This window comes from Esox lucius, chromosome 17, assembly GCF_011004845.1.
Source record: "Esox lucius isolate fEsoLuc1 chromosome 17, fEsoLuc1.pri, whole genome shotgun sequence".
Classification (NCBI taxonomy): Eukaryota; Metazoa; Chordata; class Actinopteri; order Esociformes; family Esocidae; genus Esox; species Esox lucius.
In genome coordinates, this window is record NC_047585.1 from 9515049 (window position 1) to 9543045 (window position 27997).

At 41.4% G+C, this 27997-nt stretch overlaps 1 protein-coding gene across 1 annotated transcript; it reads left to right on the top strand.

Moving 5' to 3' along the window:
- Nucleotides 1-9: 9 nt before the first annotated feature.
- LOC105027257 (TUB like protein 1) lies at nt 10-27128 on the top strand (the record flags this gene model as incomplete). The annotated part of the gene is made up of 12 exons (XM_034287195.1): nt 10-11; nt 54-88; nt 4986-5105; nt 7608-7715; nt 7925-8092; nt 20596-20678; nt 22436-22603; nt 22789-22901; nt 23015-23123; nt 23405-23503; nt 25318-25489; nt 25756-27128. Coding segments are annotated over 12 exons (1311 nt in total), but the record flags the coding sequence as incomplete, so codon positions are not given.
- Between the last annotated feature and the right edge of the window lie 869 nt (nt 27129-27997).

Here is a 27997-nt window from a genome sequence, read left to right on the forward strand (position 1 = left end):
GAAAAGGAAAAAGTGAAAGGAAAAGAGAAAGAAAAAGAGAAAGATGAGCCAAAGAAGAAAACAAAAAGTGCGCCAAAGAAAAAGAAAGGTGAACATTCAGCAATATACAGTTGCGGTTGGACGTTTACATACACACATCATGGACATGAATGTCATGGCAATATTGAGCTTTCAATTATTTATTTGATTTGTTCTTTTTCTGGAGTAGAATGATTGTACAAAATTCAGCTCCGGGAATAATTAAGAGACCACTGCACCTTTTTCTTTCCTTTCCAAAAAAGTTGAAAAGGAAAGTTTTGAGTGAGGATCAGAAGCGTTCAATTTGCAGTGGTCTCTTAATTTTTACCCTTCTGTAACTCACTCAAAACCTTCCTTTTTGAATTTTTTGGAAAGGAAATACATTTTTGGATTATATCTATTCATGTGACAACACTGAAGAGATGACACTTTGCTACAATGTAAAGTAGTGAGTGTACAGCTTACACTCACCTAAAGAATTATTAGGAACACCATACTAATACTGTGTTTGACCCCCTTTCGCCTTCAGAACTGCCTTAATTCTACGTGGCATTGATTCAACAAAGTGCTGAAAGCATTCTTTAGAAATGTTGGCACATATTGATAGGATAGCATCTTGCAGTTGATGGAGATTTGTGGGATGCACATCCAGGGCCTTGAAGCTCCCGTTCCACCACATCCCAAAGATGCTCTATTGGGTTGAGATCTGGTGACTGTGGGGGCCATTTCAGTACAGTGAACTCATTGTCATGTTCAAGAAACCAATCTGAAATGATTCGAGCTTTGTGACATGATGCATTATCCTGCTGGGAGTAGCCATCAGAGGATGGGTACATGGTGGTCATAAAGGGATGGACATGGTCAGAAACAATGCTCAGGTAGGCCGTGGCATTTAAACGATGCCCAATTGGCACTAAGGGGCCTAAAGTGTGCCAAGAAAACATCCCCCACACCATTACACCACCACCAGCCTGCACAGTGGTAACAAGGCATGATGGATCCATGTTCTCATTCTGTTTACGCCAAATTCTGACTCTACCATCTGAATGTCTCAACAGAAATCGAGACTCATCAGACCAGGCAACATTCTTTCAGTCTTCAACTGTCCAATTTTGGTGAGCTTGTGCAAATTGTAGCCTCTTTTTCCTATTTGTAGTGGAGATGAGTGGTACCCGGTGGGGTCTTCTGCTGTTGTAGCCCATCCGCCTCAAGGTTGTGCGTGTTGTGGCTTCACAAATGCTTTGCTGCATACCTCGGTTGTAACGAGTGGTTATTTCAGTCAAAATTGCTCTTCTATCGGCTTGAATCAGTTGGCCCATTCTCCTCTGACCTCTAGCATCAACAAGGCATTTTCGCCCACAGGACTGCCGCATACTGGATGTTTTTACCTTTTCACACCATTCTTTGTAAACCCTAGAAATGGTTGTGCGTGAAAATCCCAGTAACTGAGCAGATTGTGAAATACTCAGACCGGCCTGTCTGGCACCAACAACCATGCCATGCTCAAAAGTGCTTAAATCACCTTTCTTTCCCATTCTGACATTCAGTTTGGAGTTCAGGAGATTGTCTTGACCAGGACCACACCCCTAAATGCATTGAATCAACTGCCATGTGATTGGTTGATTAGATAATTGCATTAATGAGAAATTGAACAGGTGCTCTTAATAATCCTTTAGGTGAGTGTGTATAACAGTGTACATTTGCTGTCCCCTCAAAATAACTCAACACACAGCCATTAACGTCTAAACCGCTGGCAACAATAGTGAGTACACCCCTAAGTGTAAATGTCCAAATTGGGCCCAAAGTGTCAATATTTTGTGTGGCCACCATTATTTTCCGGCTGCCTTAACCCTCTTGGGCATGGAGTTCACCAGAGCTTCACAGGTTGCCACTTTCACTCTGGTGGATGTTAGAGACCTTGCACTCCACCTTCCGTTTGAGGATGCCCCTAAGATGCTCAATAGAGTTTAGATCTGGAGACATGCTTGGCCAGTCAATCACCATTACCCTCAGCTTATTTAGCAAGGCAGTGGTCGTCTTGGAGGTGTGTTTGGGGTCATTATCATGTTGGAATACTGCCCTGTGGCCCAGTCTCCAAAGGGAGGGGATAATGCTCTGCTTCAGTATGTCAAAGTACATGTTTGCATTCATGGTTCCCTCAATGAACTGTAGCTCCCCAGTGCCGGCAGCACTCATGCAGCCCCAGACTATGACACTCTCACCACCATGCTTGACTGTAGGCAAGACACACTTGTCTTTGTACTCCTCACCTGGTTGCCGCCACACACGCTTGACACCATCTGAACCAAATAAGTTCATCTTGGTCTCATCAGACCACAGGACATGGTTCCAGTAATGCATGTCCTTAGTCTGCTTGTCTTTGCAGGCTTTCTTGTGCATCATCATTAGAGGCTTTCTTCTGGGACGACAGCAATGGTGTACTACCTTTTGTGAGATGCTGTATATATGGTTGAATGCCCCATAGCAAGTTTCACTTTGAGCAGACATAGCCGTCAACAAGCTTCTGGCAGAATTCTTGTTGGATATTTGACCACTCTTCTTGGCAGAATTGGTAGGGTTCAATTACATTTGTTAGTTTCCCTGCATGGACTCGAATTTTAAGCATGGTCCACAAATGTTTAATAGGGCTGAGGTCAGGACATTGAGAAGGCTATTCCAAAAGCTTAATGTTAGCTTACTTTATTCATTCCACAGCAAGCTTAAATGTGGGTCATTGTCCTGTTGGAACACCCAATGGTGTCCAAGTTTCAACTGTGGTTATGCGGAAGAATTTTGAAGTAGTCCTCCTTCTTCATTATTCCACCCACTTTGTGCCAGTTCTACTGCCTACAAAACATCCCCAGAGCATGATGCTACCACCACCATTCCTAACAGCTGGTACAATGTTCTTGTGGTTGAACAAAACACCTTTACTCATACAACATACCTCTGGTCATTGTGGTCAAACAGCTCAATCTTTGTCTCATATGACCATAAAACTTTCCTCCAGAAGGCTTTTTCTTTGCCATGTGGTCAGCTGAAACTTTAGCCGAGATTGAAGGTATTGATTTTGGGGCAGGGGCTTCTTTCTTTTCAGTTCATGGTAGGCCTGTGGCTTGGTGGTTCCTGGGTTGTTCCTGACCATCTGAACCTATTTCCTCTCAGCTGAGGGTGACAGTTTGCGACTTCTTCCAGACCTTGGCAAAGTGGCTACACCTCCCAATAACTTAAACTTACGTTCAGTTGAGCTCCTTGGACATTCCCAGGTGACTGTATTGGTCAATACCATGTGTGCTGTCAAACAAACCCTTTTTATGTTGGCACAGAGAAGCTACCAACTGTAGTCAATCATGATCACTAACAAGAAGTTAAAAGAACTTTCAGCACCATCGAATTAATAATCTAAGGGGGTGTATGTATATTTTTGACCCTGTATAATATTGACCCTGTGTGGATAACAGAAAACCCCAAATGAATAAATACCCTCTGCATCAAATTCTTGTTTTTTTCTATTAAAGATGTATGTTATACAATCATTCTGCCCCAGAAAAAGAACAGTTCAAATAAGTAATTGAAAGGCCAATATTGCCATGATTTTTATTTCCATGATGAACATACAGTGGATATAAAAAGTATACACACCCCAGCACTTTTAACGTGACCTATGATGTAAAAAATTCAATTGGAAAAAAACCTGAAATCTTAGAGAGAAAAAATATTAAAAATAACTTACAATAACCTGGTTGCATAAGTGTGCACACCCTCTTATAATTGTGGATGTAGCTGTGTTCAGAAATAACCAATCACATTCAAACACATGTTAAATAGAAGTCATTACACGCCTGCCATCATTTAAAGTGACTCTGATTAATCACAAATAATGTTCAGCTGTTCTAGTAGGATTTTCCTCTTATTTCTTAGTTGCATCTCATGTGACAACAATCTCCCCTATTGAATGGGCTATGGGGTAGGGTGGCAAGACGGAAGCCTTTTCTTACAAAGAAAAACATCCAAGCCCGGCTGAAGTTTGCAAAAACAAACATCAAGACCCCCAAAAGTACATGGGAAAATGTGTTATGGTCTGATGAAACCAAGGTTGAACTTTTTGGCCATAATTCAAAAAACAACTCTACACATCACCCAAAAAACACCGGGGATCAGGTCTCCTTTGGCTATGGGCTTATGCCCATCTCCGCTCCCTGACTGTGACTCACATTCCAGGGCTGTTTTTCTTCAGCTAGAACCGGGGCCTTAGTCAGGGTGGAGGGAATTATGAACAGTTCCAAATACTAGGCAATTTTGGCACAAAACCTTCAGGCGTCCATTAGAAAGGTGAAGATGAAGTTCACCTTTCAGCATGACAAAGCACACATCCAAATCCACAAAAGCATGGCTTCACCAGAAGAAGATTAACATTTTGGAATGGCCCAGCCAGAGCCCAGACCTGAATCCAATTGAACGTCTGTGGGGTGATCTGAAGAGGGCTGTGCACAGGAGATGTCCTCGCAATCTGACAGATTTGATGCGCTTTTGCAAAGAAGAGTGGGCAAATATTGCCACGTCAAGATGTGCCATGCTAATAGACTCCTACCCAAAAAGACTGAGTGCTGTAATAAAATCAAAAGGTCCTTCAACAAAGTATTAGTTCAACCAGGTTATTGGGAGTTTTTTATTTTCCCCACTCAAAGATTTCAGTTTGTTTTTCAATTGAATTGTACACGGTATAGGTCACATTAAAGGTGAAAAAAGTTCTGACATGATTTATCTTTCTCTCTTTGTTTTACATCACAATAACCTGGCATTTTAACAGGGTGTGTAGACTTTTTATATCCACTGTTTGTAAACTTCGGACCACAACTGTAACAGAGAAGATGCTCTATATGATCTGCATTTTATATCATCAAAACCTCCAATTAATCCAAAATGCCTTTTTCCTCGAAACTGTATGCCCTTATTTTTTGCTTAAGGTTCAGATACAGAAGATGATGATGACGATGAGGAAGAGACTCCACAAAAGAAGACAAAGAAAAAACCTCCAAAGGAAAGTTCTGAAAAAGATGGCAAGGAGAAGAAATCCAAAGCTAAAGGTGGCCTGCTGTATAGGAAAGCACATTTTCTTTAAGTAGTTACTAGACAACAAGAATAAGACCTGGTTTAAGAGGAATATGTATAGGAGATTAGATTGTGTAATGTTGAGTGCAAGTAAACACTAGTCCTGGACTTGAAATGGAAGTCAACAGTGTTACATTGCCATAACCAAGCTGTGGCAGCTTATTCATGTAACAGTATGTCAAACATACAAAAACATTCAAACAAGTGTATATTATCGGTCTAATGTTTTAGACCCCCATTTTTCACATTTTATTGAAGTGTAAGAAGTCCAGTCAATTACCTAAAATGGTAAGAAGTAAAACTGCCAGAGGTTAAAGTTGATAAAGCTTATCATTTTAAAAGTCTAAGACGATTCATTACAAAACCCTTTTTGCATCTTTAGATTAGTTTAGTATCTGGATGATCAGCAATTGTGGATTCGATTTACAGGCTGAAAATGTCCAGGAACAAGGAACTTTCTTCTGAAACTCATCAGTCTATTCTTGTTCTAAAAAATGAAGGCTATTCTATGCAAGAAATTGCCAAGAAACTGAAGATATTGTACAACACTTTGTACTAAACCCTTCACATAACAGCCCAAACTGGCTTTAACCAGAGTAGAAAGAGAAGTAGTAGGCCCTGGTGCACAACTGAGCAAGACGACAATTATATTAGTGTCTAGTTTGAGAAACAGATGCCTCACGTGTCCTCAAATGGCAGCTTCATTAAATAGTACCCACAAAACACCAGCCTCAACGTCAACAGTGAAGAGGCAACTCCAGGATGTTGGCCTTCTACGCAGAGTTGCAAAGAAAAAGTAATATCTCAGACTGGCCAAAAAAAACAAAAGATTAAGATGGGATAAAGAACACAGACACTGAACAGAGGATGATTGGAAAAGGTGTTATGGACAGACTAATATGTTTGAGGTTTCTGAATCACAAAGAAGAACATTCGTGAGATGCAGACCAAATGAAAATATGCTGAAGGTGTGCTTGGACAACATCTGTCACGCATGGTAGAGGCAATGCAATGGTCTCGGGGTGCTTTGGTAGTGGTAAAGTAGGAGATTTGTACAAGGTAGTTTCCTATTCAAACCAATTTCATGTATGTTTTCAAGGTAAACAAGGATATTTCTAACTGACCCCAAACATTTGAATGGTAGTGTAGGTGTCCCAACTTTTGTTGCTTACTTATAACCCTTTGTCAATATAAAAGCAGTGTTGGAACAGACTGTGTTAAACATTATTTGGACAGTAGTGTACTTCACAGAGTAGTATACTGCTATCGTAATGGTAAGAAAAAGGCAATTAACAAAGGAAGACAAACAGATCCATTATAACCCTAGAAAATGTAGGACGTTCCTTTAGAGAAATTGTAAAGCAAGCCATGGTAAGTATAGTTTCAGAAGGCAATCTGTTGGAGTCTGGAGGAAACTGACAGGATGAGGTCTGGCAAACCCAAATCCCCAACAGAATCAGAAGATATGTTTCTTAGAGTCAACAGCTGGCATGATAGGCGGCTCACAGGACAACAGCTTTAGGCACAGATTATTAACACTGGTCAAAGTAAGCAAGTCTCAGTTTCAACAGTGAAGAGAAGACTTCAAGCTATAGGTTTGACAGGCCAAGTGGCAATAAGAAAGCCATTGCTAAGATGGAAAAATATGAAAACAAGGCTTTCCTGGGACATGAAGCACCACCAGTGGTCTAATGGAGACTGGAGTAAGGTCTTATTGATGTATCAACATTTTAAATCTTTGGTTCATCACACAGGGTTTTTGCACACCATCAAGTAGGTGAAAGGATGGTTCCTCAGTGTGTGACACCAACTGTCAAACATAGAGGTGCATGCATCATAGTGTGGGGTTCTTTTGCTGGATCCAGAGTTGGCAACTAGCACAGACTGAGTGACACCCTGAACCACAAAGGCTACCACTGCATTTTGCAGCATCACCCTGTACCCACTGGTGTATGCCTAGTTGTTCAGGGGTTCAACCTACAGCAAGATAATGACTCCAAACATACCTCCAGGCTATGTTTGAACTGCCTTAGAAGAAAATAACATGATGGAATGGCCAGCACAGTCTCCAGACTTAAACCCCACTGAGTTGGTGTGGGATGAACTGGGCAGAAGGGTGAAAGCAAAGCAACCTACAAGTGCAACAAATTTTTGAACACTACTGCAACAGTGTTGGGAAGAACTTTGATTTCCATTATAGAAAGAATGCCACAAGTGTTTTGGCTGTTATTTCTGAAAAGGTGGGTCAAAAATGTTGATTTGATTTTGTTAAACAAAACAGTTCCATGATTTTATGCCTCCAATTCTTTATTTGTTAATTGGTTTAATCTCAGAGTACAATGAAACATAAAAACTGGAAAAATGTAGGTGTTCTAAAACCTTTGACCAGTATTGTAATGTCTTTGTTTTTAGAATGAAACTCATCACTGAAACTTTGAGAATGCCATCACTGATAGAAGCATTGTCTTTTTTTCCAGATGACAAAGACTCTGATAAAAAATTGAAGAAAGAACAGAAGAAAAAGGAACCAGCATCTCTGTTCTCTGTCAATGGAGAGAAGTCAGACTCCAAAAGCAAGAAGAAAGGTAAGTGTCAATGCCAAGGCTTTATGTATTCATTTTAAACTGTTGCAGTATTCACAAATTAATAATATTTAACTTTATGGTTGAAAATCTATAAGCAGGGTCTCTAAAGGTCTCCAACTTGAGAAGTCCCACACCCTTTTCAAAAGAAAACATTGCAATATTGCAGTAACACAGAGACTGTGATATGAATATAATCTCTCTAAAACCAGCAGCAAAGTCTGATACAGATGACAGCGAAACCGAAACTAAGTCGGGCAAGTCGAAATCAAAGAAGAAGGAGATCGCCAACCCAGCATCCCTATTTTCAGTGGGAGGTGATAAGGACAAGGATAAGGGAAAAGACAAGGACAAAGACAAAGACAAGAAGAAGAAGAAAGGTATGTGTTTGGTGTGTTCATTCATTAACGACAGGCTACAGTTCTGACTTTCTCTTGTTCTCTGGGCCAAGAGACCCGGAGCTTGCCGAAGCTGATTTGAATGTGCAGAGTATGTTGAATCAATGGCTGCAAGATTTAATGACTACACTATTCTACATAACATAATTTAATTTAATAGCATAACATTGACAGAAATAATACCCCCCCCCCCCCGCCAAAACTCAACAGATCCCATCACTTGGCAATATACAGTTATGTATTTTTAGTAATTTCACAGATGTTGCTATCCAGAGTGACAGTAGTGTGTGCATCCATTGTCTTACTTTTTCCTTACTGGCCCATGTGGGAATTGTGCACACAACACTGTAGCTGAATGCAATATAAAAGTATTCACATTGCATAACTGAACGTAACACTATTAGGCTACTTCCAAACACCACTGTTGACAAGTTAGAGTTGAGTTTATTATGAAATGCATAGTGTGCAGAAGACTGCATACATGCAATATAGTTCTTGTGTCAGCAGCAGCTCTCTACTTTGAAGGGTACGAGGGTAATATTAGCAGCAATTGGAGGGTATTTCTGGAGAATAGGATGGTAGGGAGCAAGCGTGCCGCACAAGCCCTGAAAAGTGAAGCCAAAACGTCTCGATCGCCCCCTGGTGAGTGGTCCCAGTATAGGTCATAAACCCCGCCCTCCCCATGTTATTCAATGGGACGCGAGACCAACTAAACAATTAAATTACCCTTCAAATATATTTTTTCCGAAGCTGGTTTCTGTCATTTACAGTAGTTTGTATCACGCTAATGTAAATTCAAGAGTTTGTTTTTAAAATAAGTTTGTTTTTAGTTAGTTATTTAATGCTCTAAAAACGGTGGTGTGACGTCGTGATTCACAGCTGTGATTGACAGCTATCTGAGCCGAGGAGCCACTGAATCTTCGGAGGACTGAGGAGATTGGAACTTTACATTTAATCTCTAAATTTCTATAATTGATATAATTTCACACGGACATAATGGGTTGTTCTGCAGTACATTGTGCTAACCGATCTGGCATTTCCAATTGATCTTTGAATTTTTTTCGGTAAGTTAAATTAATAAGCTATTTAATTAGTAAATAAATGTAATGGGCTAGCTAACGTTAGCTAAAAGACAACAAGCCTCGTTAATAGCCATGTTAATAGCTAGCAGGTGATCGTTAGCTAGAAGTTACCAACTATTTTTGTATTAGGCCTATTCTAAATTAAGGTTAAACATGATGTAAGTTAGGCTATAACATATCGTCTAGGTTTAACAAGCAAAGGTTGTACTGTACTTGGACTTGCGATTGATTACGGTATGCGCATTCTGCGAGGGAGAGTCAGGGCGGGGCACAGGGGTGGGGCCGTTGATTTCGCGGCTTTACGGCTTTACTTCCTTCTCGCTACTGCGCATAACTACTGCGCAGAACTGGTCCCAAGATCGCTATCTGCGCAGACGCAAGTCCAAGATGTCAGCGCCGTATCAGGACACTGGTGGCTTCATTTTTCACCAATGGAAAACAGCGAAAGGGCGTCGTCCATTATTTATACAGTCTATGGTAGGGAGTAATAATAATAATAATAAATGTACTTTTTTAGGCGCCTTTCTAAGCACTCTATGCACCGAACAACACAGCCAGGACAAGTTGCACCGAATAACTTTTACAGTAATTGTTTAATAAATTAGGCAACAATTTGTTAGATAGCTGTAACATGGCGCTGCCTTCAAGATAAAATATGATATGGAATTTACCACAACCTTTGAGGAGAAAAGGTGTGTTGGGAAGCACTCTGCCAAAGGATGATTATTTGCATTTGACGCGGCCACATCAACTCTGTCTATACAAGTAGGCCATGTGATTCTGCTTGCTTTCTCTGAAAATTGTGTTCATTGGTTATCATTGGCTGCTGACATAATTTACTTTAAGCTAATAGTGCAGGTTTATAATCATAGTTTATTTCTTTCATTTGTGTTTTGAAAATCTATCTCCGGTGGCCATAATAAACGCAGGTTATGTTTGCGCGGGTAAATCTTATTTCTATGCGGGTGTTCACAATTGCAAACATGCATTCACGTGCGGGTGGTTACTGCAACATTTTGACAATGTTGGCTGTGGAGCAAATCGTCAGACTACTGCAGCTTTAGTTTATGTGCAAAAAGCTACGGATATCTTCATTTTCTATATACAACAATGTCACTACCCTTTCGAGTAATTGCCATTTATTTTTCAAAAATGTTTTTAAGCAATTAAAAACATGAATAAAACAAATAACAGAAGAGGCTTTAGCATCATTAGATTTTGGGTTATGTTCAGATAAAAAGTCAGATTCTGGAAGATCGAGGTTTATTGGATTAATTGGAATGACTGAATATCTGACCGACCGTTACCGGGAATGTTACTCCGGTTATATGAGTGGAGCGGAGCTGAAAACTCATTATGCAAGATGCGACAGCCAATCAGGGCATGCCTGCCCCTACATAGGACCCGTGAGCCCAGAGAACGCCCTCCCATACTCTGTACTGTTAGGGAAAGTATAGAATCAAGCCAAAGCATGAGATTCCCTAGCAAAATTCTGAGATCTCGGGCAGCAGCACTGAGAACCGAATGAACAAGGGATGACAGAGACATGTTTAGACACAGCACAAATGTCATCCACTCTGACCCCGTGGAAAAGGGCAGAGGAAGCAGCAACACCCTGCGTGGAGTGTGCACGGAGACCCTCCAGAACAACAGAACCAGACCAAAGTGATGCAGTCACAAAGCCAGTGGGAGAGATGCTGCTTAGTAAGCGGACGACCCAACTGGGAATCCGAATAACAGCTGGGGAGTCAGTCTGATAGACCTGGTGCGCTCTACGTAAAGGGCAAGAGCGCGTACCGTACACAGACAGTAGAGCCTCTCGTCCTCCTCACGGACGTGCAGAGGAGGGAACAATGCCTGTAAATCGATAGTCCTCGACCGAAAAGAGCTGATGATAACCTTGGGTGCGAAGGACGGATTAGGTCTCAGCGTAGCGCAACCTAAGTCCTCACTGATACCCAAGCAGCCCAGGCACACAGAGAGTGCGCAGAGATCACTCACTCGCTTAGCAGAGCACAAAACGATGAGTAAGGCAGTCTCAAGGGAGAGCAACTAAAGAGAACACTGCTTTAAGGGCTCGAATGGGGGTTCACAGAGAGCGCCCAGCACCTTAGCATGGTCCCATTGTGGAGTGCCCAGTCTGGCCGCAGACGGCACGTACCCAAGAGAAAACGGCGAAGGAGAGGGTGGCTGAAAACCGTGTTTCCAGCAAAGCCCTCATGACACGCAGAGATGGCCGATGCGTATCCATGGATGGTCGAAGGAGACCACCCACCGAGAGGAATACAATTTGGATGTAGACGCTGCCCTAGCACCCTGGATGGTGCGGACGATGGCAGTGGACAAACCTCTATTCAAAAGCCGGTCCCACTCAGGAGCCAGACCCGAGAGCTCCTGACAGCGTTGGAGAGTGTAGAATCAAGCCCTCCGCTTGGGACAGTGCATCTTGTCTGAGCGGAACCGACCACGGACGGTCCGCCAGCAACTGGATCATCTCTGGATACCAGATAGCCGCATGGCGATCGGCAGCCACCAGGATGACCCAAAGCCCTTCCGCCTAGATCCAAGCCAGCAGACGCGCTATGCAGCGCTGTGGGGGAAACGCATAAAGGAGGCTCTGAGGCCAGATGTGGTGTGCGAACGCGTCCACCCCCAGAGGGGGGCAGTCCGTCTGGGACCACAGGCAACAGTGTGCATTCGGTCTGGACTCGAATAGGTCCACCCTGGATTCCCAAAACCTCTGCCAGATGAGGGAGATGATGTCTGGGTGGAGACGCCACTTGTCGTGATGAAGGCCACCCCGAGACATCATGTCCGCGCCCACATTCAGACGGCCCGGAATGTGAGTCGCAGTCAGGGAGCGGAGATGGGCATAAGCCCATAGCCAAAGGAGACCTGATCCCCGCTTGGCGATTGATGTACATGACCATGGCCGGTTGTCCCAGTGAACCAGGACATTGCGGCCCTTGACTAGGTCAGAGAAATGCGTCAGCACCAATAAGACCGTGTCCAATTCCAGCAGGTTGATGTGATGAAGGCCAGGAGGCCACACGCCTCCAACAGCCTTACCCCGGCACACAATGCCCCATCCGTGGAGAGAGGTGTCTGTGAAAACCTGAACGCACTCTGACACCCTGCCCAGAGGAGCGCCCTGAGAGAGCACCAAGGGGTCCCTTCAATAGTCCAGGTCCCCTCGTAGGCAAGCTGGCAGGGACAAAGTCCGGTTTTGATGACGTACCGGGTCACCCGCTGGCAAGCGAACCAGGCCTGTAGGCTGCACATGTGCAGCAGGCCTTGGGGACTACCAAGTGCGCTGCGGCCATCATGCCCAACAGGGCAGAGAGCAGATCGAGGGCCTGCATGTCTGAAATGTGCGCTCTTGTGTGTGTCCATGACCAGATCCAGGTAAGAAACCTGCTGGGCTGACCTCGGCACGTTCTTCTTCCAATTCACAGCAAGACCTAATCGCGTGAGAAGACATTTACAGGGAGGTTGTCTAGATAGGCTAGAATCCTGATGCCTTCCCTGCGTTGCAAGCAAGTTTATTCATATAGCACAATTCATACATCAAAGCAATTAATGTGCTTTACAAACAAAAATATATGCAAACAATAATATAAAAACAAATACTCAAATGAAAACATCAAAGCAAATGAATACATCATAATAATAAAAAAATACAATAAGAAAATATATAAAGATGAAAAGTGGGAAGATATAGGGCTAACAATTGAAAGTGGGAAGCTATAAGGCTAATCAGTGTGGTTAAGTTTAAGTGCTCAGTCATAGGCATGTGAGAAGAGAAGTGTTTTAATCTGGATTTTAAAATGTATACGTTTGGGGCACGTCTAAGATTTTCTGGTAGTTTATTCCAGTTTTGTACAGCATAAGTGATAAACGCAGCTTCTCCATGTTTAGTTTGGACTCTGGGCTCTACTAGCTGACTTGTGTTCATGGATCTAAGAGCCCTGCTTGGTTTATATTCTTCAAACATATCAGAAATGTATTCGGGTCCTAAACCATTCAGAGATTTATAAACTAAAAGCACAACTTAAAAATCTATTCAGTAACTGACTGAAAGCCAATGCAAAGATTTAAGAACCGGAGTGATGTCCTCTGTTCTCTTGTTCCTGGTTAACATTCTAGCAGCAGCATTCTGAATGAGCTGCATTTGTACAAGCGACTTAACAGGCTCAGACACCGCTTAAGTCTGCACAAAAGCACAATTTACGCTTGAGTAAGGCTTAGCTTGTTTATTGATATAAAAAGATAGTCAGGCCGAATCTGCGACGCCATCAGACTCAGCCCATACTCTGCTGATGTAGGAAGAGGCGGGGGCCGTGAGGGCAATGTTCCCACTTGCAGCCCGCTCCACGCCTAGTCAGGACGGTCTGGGTTTCTTAGACGGCCACGTAACATCCAATCCTGGAGCAGGTTGTCTGCGTCGCACAGGAGGAGGAGCAGGAGCCGCGGCAGTAGGAGGAGGATACGCCAAGGCAGCAGAAGAGGTGGCAGCAGAGACTTGGCGGCGCTGGCGTCGCTTAACAGAGGAGCCCGGGAGGTGAGCAGAGGATCATGAGGCCGAGTGGGAAGAGCGGCTAGCCAGGGGAAGGTGGCGAGATCATTCCTTCCGTCCCTCGTCTGCCTTCTTGAAGGAAGCTATGGCAGTGTGAACGGCATCGCCAAATAAGCTCTCCTGGGAGAGAGGTGCGTTCAGGAGGGGTGAGCGATCGGCGTCGCTTAGGGACCGTGTAGCGGCCCAAGAAAGGCAGGAAATGCGCGGCCAGCTCAGGCTCTAAAGGAGGAATGGCCGAGCTGATGGGAGTCTGCCTCCCGTAGACCCTGGTGAAGGTGGCGTAGGACTTAACGGGAGCTCTGGCGAAAGCTGTAGCGGACCAGGAACCCTCGGCGAAGGCTTTAAAACCACAGACATTTGCTGAATAAAAAGGGAGGGCTAGGGTAAACCACTAGGAGCTAAAGCCCCTCGAGTGGGCGGAGCTCTACGACATATAACTTTAGCGTGTAATGTAGAGATGTAGCCTAATCATATTGATGTAAAAAGCAATGGTTTAGAAACCCATTTCCAAAGGCACTGTAGCCCACACAACCCATAAGGTAAAATGCTAATTCTGTTTTTGGCCAGCTATGTGAACTCTAACAATGATTGATCCCGCAAAAGGTGTTCAGTTGGTTATAGACTATTCATATATGTTTTCCAATGCCTCTTAATATGAAAGTAATCTAAAAGTAATGAGATTACGTTACTGAGTCTGAATAATCAAAAAGTTAATTTACTGATTACAAATGTGGACAGGTAACTGAATAGGATTACATTTTAAAAGTAACCTACCCAACCCTGCTGACAGGTAGTTGGCTTTGACTTTTGAATAAGGTCAGATGTTTCAGCAACAGAGGGAACCGTGAGACTTAAAAATGCACGAGAAAGAGGGGCTGAGAGACCTGAGAGAGACAGACTGTGAGAGGTAGTAGTTGTCAGTTGCTGGTGGATCTTATGAACTTTGGCATTAAAAAATAACATTAGGGAGTTGCAATAGGCATTTGAGTACAGATGAGGTGCAAGAGGTGGTCGTAAAATTTTGTTGACCATGGAGATCAGGGCTCTGGTGTTTAAACCTGCATAATAAGTGAATTTGGCAGTAGAAAGAGCGTCCTTGTCATTTAGAATGTGGTTCTTATATATTTCTTTGTGCACAATTTGTCCTGTTTTCTTGTAAAGGCGTTCCAAGCAACAATCTTTTAATTTGATCTGGTGAAATTCAGATGTAAACCATGGGGCAGAATGGGTAAAGAAAACAGTCTGGGTTTTTAAAGGGGCCAGAGAATTTGAAATATGATGTAGTCCATCATTGTAGTGTATGTAGCAGACATACACTACAATGAAAATTATCAATATAACATGTATTAACAGTTATCTAAAATCCTGTGTGATATGTATCTACAGTATTTGCTTATAACACTGTTCAGGTATACACATGAGACAGGTGCTTACAGATGTACAGTTCAGTTCAGTCAACTTTTGTGGCTGGTAGGGCTAGAAAGAAAGTCAATGTTGGCCTTTAAGGTGCCTAATGACTCTGGGGGTGGAGCTTCCTAGGGGCAATAGTTATTTTCTTTTAGGCATTGGTAGCATCTGCTGGTCCCTCAGTTAGTCACTCTACCATTCCATAGAGGAGTGAACAAGCCATAGATCGGGTGACTGGGGTTCTTTGTGATTGCCCGAGCCTTCTTTTGGTTCGCCTGCTTTTTATGTCCTTCAGGGTAGGCAGCTGAGCGCCAATGACACGAGTAACATTACACGTTTTGTGGTTCGAACTCCGAATGCTGATTTGGGACATGCTGTGCTACGTAAGGCTACAGTTGTGCTCATAAGTCTGCATACACTGGCAAAAATTGAGAGATTTTGGCATTGATTTTGAAAATATGACTGATCATGCAGAAGAAAAGTATTTTATTGAAGAATAGTGATCATATGAAGCCATTTATTATCACATAGTTGTTTGGCTCCTTTTTAAATCATAATGATAACAAAAATCCCCCAAATGGCCCTGATCAAAAGTTTACATACCCTTGAATGTTTGGCCTTGTTACAGACACACAAGGTGAAACACACAGGTTAAAATGGCAATTAAAGGTGAATTTCACACACCTGTGGCTTTTTAAATTGCAATTAGTGTCTGTGTATAAATATCCAATGAGTTTGTTAGCTCTCACGTGGATGCACTGAGCAGGCTAGATACTGAGCCATGGGGAGCAGAAAAGAACTGTCAAAAGACCTGAGTAACAAGATAATGGAACTTTATAAAAATGGAAAAGGATATAAAAAGATATCCATCATTTTTTTCTTTGTTGCTATGTTTTGTTTTATGACTGTGCCATTCTGTTATGACCATTTACAAATGGTACATATATTACTAATTCTCCAAGGCAAACTTTTGAGCACAACTGTATATCAATCAAATTTATTTATAAAGCCCTTTTTACAACAGCAGTTGTCACAAAGTGCTTTACAGAGACACCCGGCCTTAAACCCCAAGGAGCAAACAACAGTAGTGTTGAATTTCAGTGGCTAGGAAAAACTCCCTAAGGTCGAATTTTAGGAAGAAACCTAGAGAGGACCCAGGCTCAGAGGGGTGACCAGTCCTCTTCTGGCTGTGCCGGGTGAGATATTAAGAGTCCAATTGGAATAATAAATAAATTTCTCTGGGGTAAATCCAGAGTCTTTTTGAATTTAGACTAGGTCAGAAGTATGACCAGGTGGACAAGGACAGGGACAGCAACGGGCCCCCCAAACCGTAATCCGCAGGTGTGGACCAGGACCTCATCTCCTTCTAAAATTTAAAACTGTTGGAAACTGAGAAAAGTTAGTAGTACATCCCTCATATCCCCCAGCACAATAATATAGCAGCGGAACACCTTGGAACTGAGACGGGGGGGTCTGGTGACACTGTGGCCCTACCCGGGGGAGGCCCCGGACAGGGCCCAACAGGCAGGAAATCAATCCAACCACATTGCCAGGCATCAACCAAAGGGACACCCACCAACCGCAACCCCCCTGAATGAGGGCCGAGTATTGCTAGCGGCGTACAGCCCAATTGCACAAATACGCAACAGAGAGTCAACAACAAGCCAGTGACTCTTCCCCCGAAAGGCATTGGAGGGAGGGCATCCCAGTGGCGACGAGAGCCCACCTGGCAAGACAGCAAGGGTGGACAGTATCAAGCCTACTGGTCACCTTCACGCCCCCGGGCCAGGCTACACCTAATTATAAACCGTGCTGTAGAGATGAGTTTTTAGTAGACACTTGAAAGTTTGCACTGAGTTTGCATTTCTAACCTTAATTGGCAGATCATTCCACAGGAGTGGAGCTCTATGAGAAAAGGCCCTGCCGCCAACTGTTTGTTTAGAAATTCTAGGTACAATATATACCGCGGGTATGACAAAACCTTTATTTTTACTGTTGTATTTGAATTGGTAACCAGTTTATAACAGCAATAAGGCACCTCAGGAATTTGTGGTACATGGTTAATATAACACTAATTGATCCACCCAAAGACATGTACAAAACATTGTTATTCTGCAGATCTAAGATCCTGGACGAGTGCCCATTTATGTTATGTCCCAGTGGCAAGTCTAGGGAACAATAGGTGGGAGTGGCAAAATAAAACAAACGAATGGTCAATACAGCCAAAGGATGGAAACTGGGACCACGTAAGGAAGAGTGCAAAAAATAATTAATTAAATAATTTCCAATTCAAGCAAACAAGTATGAACCCATACCAGCACTCGAGGAGAGAAGGAACGCAGGCGGAGCCAAAGGAAAGAATTAAACAGAAGAAGAGAGCTAACTAAGCAAGATTATAAAATTACTGAGGAACGCACTCTCCCCTAACCTAGTGTGTTTAAGAGAAAAAGATTGCCTGCGGGGAGAATGTAGACCCCAGGCCGTCTTCCCTGTTCCCTCTCCCCAAAAATAAAAATCAATAGGGGTTAATAAACAAAAATGTTAGCGGTAATGACAACATAAACTTGGAGCATCTAAATCCCAATCCACTAGAGCTACACAAGGACACACAAACTCGAACGAAGGCAGGCATGGCTGATAATGTCTCTGCTTGCAACACCGGAGCTCTCTCTTCCTGGGATGCTTCTAGTGCTGTTTTTAAAAGGATGGCGCGGTAACAGACTGGCAGGCGGCAGTGGTGGATTAGCTGATGAGCAGGCGGGAACAGGAGGACAAGTTGAAATGGCAGTTGGATGGACCAATCCTGGGGAACCTAATGTGAATACGTACAGAGTGCAGAACAGAAACAAAAACACAAGGACACACACTAATGTCTGGGGATGTAACAGTCTATGTCATCCCTATTACTTTGTGCCTACAGTAAGAACAGGCCTTGGCTGTGGTGTATTGTCAATATACCAATCCCAATTGTGCCTTATTCTTTAAATAATTAGATTATGCTATTCTATTTTCTCTTGTGTAGGAATGTTAAGATCTTGATTTGATCTCTCAGATATTTATTCAACTTTATCTAACTGTATTAAACAAGCCCCATTTTCCAAAAGACTGTGGGCAGAGACTAAACATATGGCACAACATGATCTGCACATGTGCGGAAGCTTCAAAAAGCTCTGATTCTCTTGATCTGAGCCTCAGCCTTTAGCTGTTGCTGTCTATAACAATGTTCCCTTTCTTCTGTGGTATGACATTTTAAGTAAACAATAATAAATAAATACTTTCTTCTAGCAAGCAGGTTTATTTATATAGCAGAATTCATACATTAAAGCAATTCAGTGTGTTTTACAAAGAAAAAGAGAAATAGAAAAATACAATAGAATAAAAACAAATACTAGAATAAAAACAATAAACAACAATAAAACATCATAATAATAAAACATTGAATATGAAAATATAAATAGAATAAATACAAAATACAAACATAACTGGAAGATTCCATAGCAGATTCCATGAGGAAGCTATGAAAGCTGTAAGGCTAAACAGTGTGGTTAAGTTTAAGCACTCAGTCATAGGTGTGTGAAAAGAGAAGTGTTTTAACCTGGATTAAAAAAATAATATGTTTGGGGCACGTCTAAGATCTTCTGGTAGTTTATTCCAATTGTGTGCATCATAACTGCTAAATGCAGCTTCTCCATATTTAGGTTGGATTCTGGGCTCTACTAGATCTAAGAGCCCTGCTCAGTTTATATTCTTCAACCATATCAGAAATGTATTCGGGGCCTAAACCATTACTTTAAAAATCACTTTAAAATCTATTCTGTAACTGACTGGAAGCCAGTGCAAAGATTTAAGAACCCGGAGTGATGTGCTCTGTTCTCTTGGTTAACATTCTAGCAGCAGTATTCTGAATGAGCTGCAGCTGTTTTACAGTATTTTTGGGGAGTCCAGTTAAGAGGCCATTACAGTAGTCAACCCTACTAGAGATAAAGGCATGGATGAGCTTCTCTTGGTCTTTTTGGGACACCAAGTCCTTGATTCTGGCTATATTTTTAAGATGATAGAATGCTGTTTCGGTGACCCCTTTGATATGACTGTTGAATGTGAGGTTTGAGTCTCTCAGAACACCAAGATTATGCACTTGATCCTTGGTTTTTGTGGCCTGAGAATACAGCTCTTTACTTCTTCTAAACAATTTACCACTTTTGTGGTATGGTACTACATCTTATGAGCAGAAGTGTAAAAAGTATGAAGTAAAAGCACTCAACTGGATTTGGCTATGTTCACCACTTTAGGGAAGTATCTAATTACGATCTACGTAACCAGGTAAACAGAGTTCAAAACTAACCAGTGATCAATTAAACAAAAAAGAAGAGTGTAAATGATTGACTAATGTTACTGGTTAGTTATGAACTCTGTTTACGTGGTCATTTAGCCCTTCCTTAGGAACTTCCCAAAACTGGTGACGAAGCAAAGTATTTCTACTTTTTACACCTCTGCTCATGAGCAGTCTCTACCCTACCTTTTCAAAGAGTATTTAAAATTAGCCCAAAGCTCTCCACCGTAGCCGTGAATTTATGATTGCAATACACATTAGTTGTGTTGTCTTTCTTTTAAGAATGACTTTGTTGATAGTGACTTAATTGAGTAGGATGTACTTACCACAACTGAGTTGTGTTCGTTCCACCTAGCAATCTTTAGCTATGCATAGACTGTAATTTGTTCTGGATAAATAAATAACATGTTATGTATTCTTCAATGGTCAATAAGTAGTTCAAAAATGACCAAATGCAGATTACCACTATTTACATGAAGCATAATGTTCTTGTAATCCACATATATTCCTCAAGGAGGGATGTGAAGCACCTTTTTGAAGTAAAAAATATACAGTCTAGATAAAGGCCTTAACTGTGCCACTACCTGATGAGTGACTTGGAAAGCCTCATGGTGAATGCTGTTCACCAGCATCACCTAGTGAGGCATTATCAGCAGGGATTTCCTTTATCTCATTGTGCTCTACCAAACCCCAATTCTGGTGCCTGTAAAGCTAACTATGGTTGTCAACTGAGTGAGCACTCCCAGGCATATGTTGAATGACATGAATTTCTGGTTCATAATGCAATGAGGAAAAAAGCAGAATGCAATATGACTGGGCTGCAAATACAATTGGATATGATGATTTGGTCAGGGATTAAAAGGTGGTAGAACATAAAAAAAAAATATATATATATGTAGATGTTGTTTGACAATGAAACACATGGGGCATTCACAAGTTATATTTTTTAAGAATCAACAGTGAGTCCAAAAATGAATATACAGCAATGGCAGATTGCCACTTCAGTTACATTGACAGTGTTTGGCTGTCTTTCAGAAGGTCAATTGAAAAAGGTTGCCTTATATTTTCTTAATGTTCAATTTCCTATCAGCCAAAGCATCAGAGAGTGATGAATCTGACTCTGAGGCAGAAAAAGGGACAAAAAAGAAAAAGGGAAAAGGGAAGAAGAAGAAGGTATGTCATTGTCTGTTTAGTGACTAGTTTACCATGTTGTGTCTGTTTAGTGACTAGTTTACCATGTTGTGTCTGTTTAGTGACTAGTTTACCATGTTGTGTCTGTTTAGTGACTAGTTTACCATGTTGTGTCTGTTTAGTGACTAGTTTACCATGTTGTGTCTGTTTAGTGACTAGTTTACCATGTTGTGTCTGTTTAGTGATTCAGTCTTTGTTTGTTAATTAGCGTAATAAATACTGTGCTAACTAAAAATACTGAGCTATGTTATGCTGAAATTTGTTTTGGGTAATAATATCCTTTCATATTAAGACTGTATTTTTGTTTGTAGTTTTATAAGATAGAGATTTATTTATTGGCATTCCAAATTTCATGATCCTGAACTTGTGACGATAATGACACTGATGCTTTTACTAAAATGTTTAATGATATTGAAAAACACATTGTGCAGCAGTCAGATGTTTGATTTTTTCATACTGAAAATTTCCAGATCATTGACATGCTCCTACTGTGCTTATGGACTGCCCTCCTCAAACAGGATTAAAATGTTTCAGGTCCATAGATTGAACAGGACATTGTAACCTTAATTTGCTGATCAATTAACCATTTCATTTTTGGATTTTGAAGGGTGCTTTGAGTTAACATCTTGCAAAAATATCACGTTGACCAAGCTTTAGCCCAAGAGCTTCAAGCTAAGGACGGTTGGAACAGTAACAGCCCCAAAACATCGAAGGTCCACCACCATGTTTTACATTATAGTGGGCATGTTGTTCTTTTCTTCATATGCATGTTTTTCTGTCTCTATTTCCACCACTGGTGAACATATCCAAAACACTCTATTTTGGTTTCATTCAACAAATGTTAATGCCTAGAGATTGAGTAGGCACTTGTCTTGGAACCTGTGCTAGGGTCAGATGGTATGTAAATACAGGTCTTTGGCCATCAGGCACGTATACAGATAGACCTGGGTGGGAGGGGGGCATGAGCACCTATACTTTTCCCCTCAGACTCAACTATTCTGTGCACAGCCCTGTTTGCCAGAAACCGATAACTGTTGAAAAGCAGTATACATGTCTCTTGTAATGGGGCCAGACACAGGGAATGGACACTGCGCCAGGGTCCTGGACCCCTAGGGCATTCATTAACAAAAAGTGGATGAAATGAAAACATATCAAAAACAGGAACGAACCGAAAACCCAGGTGCAGGGACCAACATCCCACTCTTCCCTACTTCCAATAGCTGCTTTCTTAAGGGCCCTTTCAGCTCTCCCTGACAAGGTTTGATTGGGGCAGGTGTGCCTCGTCAAGGCGTGGTCGCCGAGTTGCATTTACTTACAGCAACTGGGATGCATTCAAGGGCCCCTTTCCCCAGCCCCGGGCCAGATGGTTCTTTCTGAGGCATTGGCCTGACCCTGATAAGGGAGAGTGTGCATTCACGCCACATTATTATAAAACAAATCCAACACCTACTGTAAAATATAGTTGTAGATGGTTTGATATTATGGGGCTACTTTGGTTCCAGTCGTCCAAAAGCTCTTTTTAACGTCAACAAAAACAAGTACCGGGATATTTTTCCGAAACCTTATTGCCTCTGGATAAACACTTCATTTTTGGTGGAATATGCAATACTTCAGTATTTAATTCTCATCTTTAACAAGCAGTGCTATTATTTTGAACTGACCATATAAATGCTATGTCCCAAAATAAACTTTGGATAGACATGGTAATCTAATGCTGGCTGTCTCTTTCCAACATCCAGGAAGAGAGGCCTCCATCCCCAGACATTGAGTTTGACAGCCTTGAGGAGTTTGTCCTGCAGCCAGCCCCACAGGGGGCGACTGTCAAATGCAAGATGACGCGGGACAAGAGGGGAATGGACAAAGGCCTGTACCCTACATATTATCTCCATCTCGACAATGAGAAAAAGGTGAGGCACTCTTAGAGGTCAACTTGAAAGGTAAAATGTCATTTGCAGCTTTTGATATTCAAGATTTCTTTTGAAACCAATTGGAGATTGAGCTATTGTGGGATTAAGTACAGAGTTGTTAACAATGCATTTTCTGTGCACTTTAAAGATTTATTTTGCTTTAAAAATAAATTTTCTTTTGACAGGTGTTTTTACTGGCTGGGAGAAAACGAAAGAAAAGCACAACATCCAATTATCTCATCTCCATAGACCCCACAGACTTATCTAGGGGTGGAGAAAATTTCATTGGAAAGTTGAGGTATGTTGTAACTACATTTAAGTTTCCAACTGTAACACTTCTAGGAATTATACTATTATGTTAGCATTTCATAAGCTTGTTTCATTCATGGATTGATTATGTACATTCCATAGGTCCAACATGATGGGCACCAAGTTCACAGTGTTTGACAATGCTTTGCATCCAGACCGAGCCCTGCCAGACATGTCCAATGCTCGCCAAGAACTAGCAGCCATTATATACGTAAGGCAACCTTTCATATCTGGGTAACAAGTGATGTGCTGATTTTCAAAGGGGTTATTAAACGGGTTGTAGAGAGTCTATTATAGTTTATTAATTCTTCATTTTGTGTTAGTTTAGACATGAAAACAGGCATTGTGAAGGGTTTGAAGTTTTGCAAGTAATCTGTAGAATGTTCCTTGTTCGATTGTTTAATTATAATCTATGATGGAATCCAATTTCCATACAAATGTATTTCTTTACACTGCTTCTCTGCTTTTTAACTCTGTGACCTCTGGCTACAGGAAACAAATGTATTGGGAATGAAGGGTCCCCGACGGTTGACCGTCATCATCCCAGGGATGAACAAGGACAGTGAACGAGTGCCCATCCGACCTCGCAGTGTAAGCAAACCGTTGTCATTGAGACTTCTTTATTGAGCCTTCTTTCTTTACAGATAACACCCCTGCTTACAAAATACTTGTATACTTATTTCATATGTATAAGAGGTTACATATAATGCAGCATTATTGTTTTTGTTGATTATAAGATTTTGCCACTTTACCACAATATACAGTGCCTTGCGAAAGTATTAGGCCCCCTTGAACTTTTCGACCTTTTGCCACATTTCAGGCTTCAAACATAAAGATATAAAACTGTTATTTTTTGTGAAGAATCAACAACAAGTGGGACACAATCATGAAGTGGAACGAAATTTATTGGATAAAAAAGCCCCCTTAAGTTAATACTTTGTAGCGCCACCTTTTGCTGCGATTACAGCTGTAAGTCGCTTGGGGTATGTCTCTATCAGTTTTGCACATCGAGAGACTGAAATCTTTGCCCATTCCTCCTTGCAAAATAGCTCGAGCTCAGTGAGGTTGGATGGAGAGCGTTTGTGAACAGCAGTTTTCAGTTCTTTCCACATATTCTCAATTGGATTCAGGTCTGGACTTTGACTTGGCCATTCTAACACCTGGATATGTTTATTTGTGAACCATTCCATTGTAGATTTTGCTTTATGTTTTGGATCAATGTCTTGTTGGAAGACAAATCTCCGTCCCAGTCTCAGGTCTTTTGCAGACTCCATCAGGTTTTCTTCCAGAATGGTCCTGTATTTGGCTCCATTCATCTTCCCATCAATTTTAACCATCTTCCCTGTCCCTGCTGAAGAAAAGCAGGCCCAAACCATGATGCTGCCACCACCATGTTTGACAGTGGGGATGGTGTGTTCAGGGTGATGAGCTGTGTTGCTTTTACGCCAAACATAACGTTTTGCATTGTTGCCAAAAAGTTCGATTTTGGTTTCATCTGACCAGAGCACCTTCTTCCACATGTTTGGTGTGTCTCCCAGGTGGCTTGTGGCAAACTTTAAACGACTCTTTTTATGGATATCTTTAAGAAATGGCTTTCTTCTTGCCACTCTTCCGTAAAGGCCAGATTTGTGCAGTTTACGACTGATTGTTGTCCTATGGACAGAGTCTCCCACCTCAGCTGTAGATTTCTGCAGTTCATCCAGAGTGATCATGGGCCTCTTGGCTGCATCTCTGATCAGTCTTCTCCTTGTATGAGCTGAAAGTTTAGAGGGACGGCTGGGTCTTCATAGATTTTCAGTGGTCTGATACTCCTTCCATTTGAATATTATCGCTTGCACAGTGCTCCTTGTGATGTTTAAGGCTTGGGAAATCTTTTTGTATCCAAATCCCGCTTTAAACTTCTCGACAACAGTATCTCGGACCTGCCTGGTGTGTTCCCTGTTCTTCATGATGCTCTCTGCGCTTTAAACGGACCTCTGAGACTATCACAGAGCAGGTGCATTTATACGGAGACTTGATTACACACAGGTGGATTCTATGTATCATCATTAGTCATTTAGGTCAACATTGGATCATTCAGAGATCCTCACTGAACTTCTGGAGAGAGTTTGCTGCACTGAAAGTAAAGGGGTTGAATAATTTTGCATGCCCAATTTTTCAGTTTTTTATTTGTTAAAAAGGTTTGAAATATCCAATGAATTTCATTCCACTTCATAATTGTGTCCCACTTGTTGTTGATTCTTCACAAAAAATTACAGTTTTATATCTTTATGTTTGAGCCCTGAAATGTGGCAAAAGATCGAAAAGTTCAAGGGGGACGAATACTTTCGCAAGGCACTGTATGTCCATGTCCATTGTTATTTTGAGCTAATGTTGCCTTGTTTTTCCCACTCCCACTTATTCAGGACAACGATGGTTTACTAATGAAGTTCCAGAACAGAAAGTTGGATAATCTGATCGAACTCCACAACAAAACACCCACTTGGAATGAGGACACGGCGTCCCATGTGCTGAATTTCAATGGCAGGGTCACACAGGCCTCCATCAAAAACTTTCAGATCATCCACAGCAAAGATGGTAAAAAGAGACAAATAAGAATAAAAAATTACATTATTTACACATTGTTTATCTAGCGCCCATCATGTTCAGTTTAAATGGACCAAAGTCTAAGGAAAAAATAGGAATAACTTTGAATAGAATCACACCCTCCAAAATAGAGTATATTTTCTGGAAGTTTTGAGCAAAAGCGTAACTTGTCTTTTTTCATAAATCCTGCCATACTTGTAATGTCAAATTTGAGTGGCTTTGTTGGTAAAAAAAAATTTTTTTGTATATCTTTCTAGAGGACTATATTGTGATGCAGTTTGGAAGAGTAGCGGACGACGCATTCACTCTGGACTACAGCTACCCAATGTGTGCAGTGCAAGCCTTTGCTATCGCTCTATCCAGTTTTGATGGCAAAATAACCTGCGAATAAAACAAAACAATAGGCCCTGGTGCCTCCTAGAGCTGCTGCAACTCTTCGTTGGCTACTGCAGATGCACAGTACAGGAAAGAAGAATTTCCCTGATGGTTTTTCTACAACTCAATATCAACGCAAAGTGCATTGAAGGATGGAAGTCCTAGGCAAAATGGAGGACTGAGGGCATTTGATATCCCATGGACTATCTCAGGGATTGTGTCTGATGACTGATGATTATGAGCAATTCTGGGATTAAGATTATTTTTTCTATTGGAGCTCCTTGAGCTAAACCCCAGACATAAAGAGAGGATGATACTTTATAGCTGAGCACTGGAAATATGGTGTGTTTTGGAATTTGCATTATTGCTTGAGGATGCAGACGGATGAAATCTGAAGTTATAGTTCATCTTTTAAATAAATCAATGATTTTGTAGTACATTACATGTTCTCTATTAATTAATTATGTTAGGTTTAGTTTCAAATGTAAATCCAATAAGCTACAATGTCATATAAAGACATTTAGTATGAGTATGAGAACTGGGTCAGTGCAGACTGATCAAATTTAATTCAAACAATGACAGAATAGACCTACTTATTATTTTTAGGGTTATGTTTGTTTTTGTTATTTGTGATATGTCAACATAAAGAAATTAACTTCATTTTATGTCAATATGTGCTTATCTATGTCCATGTTAGTAATTCGTATCACCAATGTTATGGCCTCCTAAAACAAAGGAGAGGTTTCATTGTGAACAGGTTAAGAGGCTGCAGTATAAGGCAATATGTCTGTACCATGTGACTGTACAGTCAAGTGTTTTTCTAACATTCTCATTTGCTATTTTAATTTTACTCAAGCAACAATGTTGCTGTTGTTCTGATACCTGCCTTTTTGTCTTCTATGTACTCTCTTAGGCTAGATTCTGACTTTGTACTAATCATGTGGACAAGAGCCTTATAGTATTTTCAGATGTTGGAAGATATAACCCTCTGATGTGTACCATTGTTGTTTTGAATGGAAGGATGGAAGAATAACAATGCATTTCAGTGTCTTGTGAACTTGAAAAAAGTGCAGGCTTGGACACAACGTGCTCAAATAATCAGCTAATCTGAAAATAAAGTATGACGTGTGATAGTTTAGTATTGTTTCACAAACTCCAAAAATCATGTCAATCACTGTCAGTGTTTATAGTATAACTAAAGTGACAACATCCATGCTCACTGGAAACATGCTCTGATTAAACTAAAATCAAAATATTTCCTACTTGGAAATATTTTTCGGTGTCAGAATGCCTGCAGTTATTGATGAGGAAATACAGTCGGTTAAAAATGAGTCCAACGAATCAGTTGTTTGTTACTTAGCTCGTTTTTAGAGACCCATACATCAGATGTTGTTTCCTTTCAAAATGTGGGTTAGAAGAAACTTGCACTTAAGACGAAAAACCTGTTTGGGCTGCCTGCTCAGGTTGATGATCCTGAGAAAGAGTGGAAGGTGTGATCTCTGCCCGAACCTGCTTCGGCGGTTGTCCAAACTCGCAGAGGTAATGGAGCTTGTCACAAAGGTTTCTAGACAGATGCTGTGCAATAATGCGCACAGTAGGCTACGTGAGCTGTCTCTGAGTTGTCCATGTTTATCCGTGTTTAGTTAACATAGCGAATTATGACGCTGATATTTGACTTTTTTGTTGAATCTATTTAACCGCTTATTTTGGGACACGTTTTTAGCAGCAAACCTACCCAAGCATTGGCTACTTCAAAATGTCAACTATTACAATCATGGTTGTGGCCAACAGACGGAGCTATTCATGTAATGAATACGAGCCCAACTATTTCCACATCGTTTGACACATGCATAATTATGATCGACATTTTAGATCTTCCCTTAGTGGAATGTGTACATTCCTTACAAATTCCAAATCACCCTATGAGTTAACACTCATAATATCAGGCTACTTCAGTTTCTGTTTTTATTATGACTTGTTTTCTGTGAAGTTCGTGTAATGTGTCCAGGAGACATTTAACCAGATCTTTGGTAATACGTTTTTTGTTTTGTTTTACTGCATATATGACGTCGGCCGTAGAACGAAACACAACTTCCAAGGAGAATCCTCTCAAAAAAGACTTCT